We start from the raw sequence: 1,961 nt of genomic DNA, 5'->3' as shown, positions 1-1,961 counted from the left end.
TTCATGCTGTGTCTAGGACACATTTAACAAAAGCCATAAGTAAATATAATGTCTTCGGGTTGTTTGGTTTTTTTTTCAGAGGAAAACCCAATAGTGCGAATTTCTAGAGTTAAAAAGGGAAGTTGATATAATACATAAATCCAGTCCTATTTTTCTTAAATCCCAAAATTATAATTTCACAAGGTTAGTTTTTATAAGAGAAACATAGATGTGTTTTATAACAATAACCATGGCAGTTAAAGGAAATAAAATAAGCAGATCTCTTTTGTGCCGCCATGACATCTCCAAGCTCTTACACATAATTTGAGAAGACAATGGCGACCCAAATTTACAAATTAAAAATAAAACTATCTTATTTCAGGGGTGAAGCTTTTGATTGATTGGATAGAGTTAATACATACTAATAAGTAGTATGGAGGCAGAGTTTTTAAGTAGCTGTCAAAAGCCTGTCGCCACTTCACACTTGGCTTAAGCTTGTGAACTTTAAACAAGTCATCTGCAAGAGAAAATCCAAGAAAATATTATACTATTCCAGTCCTAAATTCCAAGATCTAGATCAAGCAACCCACATCTATTATATAATTTCCTAGAAATTTCCAGTTTCAATTACATTAGATGAACATTTCATCGGAGTTTATTTGATTATCTTTTTTTTGGTACTATGTACCCAAATTATATATAGCAGTTTTCTAGAAAATGAAATAAATTCTCAGGCTACATATTCATCTTCCATCTGTGAAGCTACATAAAATATAATATTAAAACACTGACTCTGATCTATGTGAAATATTATCTTACATATTGGTAACTCTAGTGTAGTAATTTTCACCTGAGAAGGAATCCGTGGTCACTGGTGGATGGAATATTTCTTTTATTTAAATAGAGAATGTTAAAACAACAAGAACAACAACAACAAAACGAACTCATAGATACAGAGAACAGATTGGTGGTTGCCAGGGGTGGGGGAGGGGTGAAATGGGTGAAGGGGGTCAAATGGTACAGACTTCCAGTTATAAGATAAATAAGTCATGGGGATGTAATGTACAGCGTGATGATTATAGTTAACTACACTGTAGTGCATATTTGAAAGCTGCGAAGAGAGTAGATCTTAATATTTCTGATCACAAGGAAAGAATTGGAACTATGTGCGGTGATGGGTGTTAGCTAGATTTATCGTGGTGATCATTTTGCAATACATACAAATATCGAATCATTATGTTGCACACCTGAAACTAACAGAATATGTCAATTATACCTCAATAACTTCTGGGCAATGATGGCACGCTCTAAATTACATTTTGGATTCTCCTTAATCAGTGTATATTTTGTTTATCCATATTTCCCCCCTCTTCATTTCCTTGATTTCAGTGGTCAGGCATTTTGAGCCAAACTTTGGGTCTCTCAAACATTAGTTAACAAGTGGCTGATGGCACTAGTAAAAGCAAGTGGAGATGTATGTTGAAGTTGAAAATTCTGTACAACTAAGTATGGTTCTTGAATATGGTGTATTATTAATACAACTAAAGATATTTCCCTTAAAAAAGCAGATATCCCCTATATTTTTACACTCAAATTTAATTATTTAAATAATTCAAATGCATTGTATACACTACATGGAAAATTCCCCAAATATCTCATTATTTCCTTCCAAGGATAAGAAATTTTTTAATATAATAATTCAAAATTGATACCCCCAGACATCAACCAACATGAACCTGCCACACTTACTATAAATATCAAAGATATTATAAATTCACTCTCTATATTGTTTCTTCATGTTTTACTGGCTTTTATCCAAAAAACAAAAGCTTTCCTTCCAGGAACAAAACCAGCCCTGTGCCATATGCACAATTTCTCTACAAATAGGGCTATTCTTTGAAATTCTGAATTTATTTGGTTATGAAAAGCAACTACATATTTTCTTCCTTTTACTACTATAATAAATTATTCACTCCTGCTGA

General features: G+C 32.6%; 1 protein-coding gene across 1 annotated transcript in view; it reads right to left on the bottom strand.

The window, feature by feature from the left end:
* Positions 1-457: 457 nt before the first annotated feature.
* LOC103088123 (protein DDX26B) overlaps positions 458-1,961 on the bottom strand; it is a 39,894-nt gene continuing 38,390 nt past the window's right edge. Inside the window, exon 9 of the mRNA XM_007462897.1 lies at positions 458-496. Coding sequence (XP_007462959.1) covers positions 458-496 — 39 coding nt within the window. The remainder of the gene's footprint in view (positions 497-1,961) is intronic.

Source organism: Lipotes vexillifer, unplaced genomic scaffold (genome assembly GCF_000442215.2).
Source record: "Lipotes vexillifer unplaced genomic scaffold, Lipotes_vexillifer_v1.1 scaffold481, whole genome shotgun sequence".
Classification (NCBI taxonomy): domain Eukaryota; kingdom Metazoa; phylum Chordata; class Mammalia; order Artiodactyla; family Lipotidae; genus Lipotes; species Lipotes vexillifer.
This window is presented reverse-complemented; position numbering and strand designations above follow the sequence as displayed.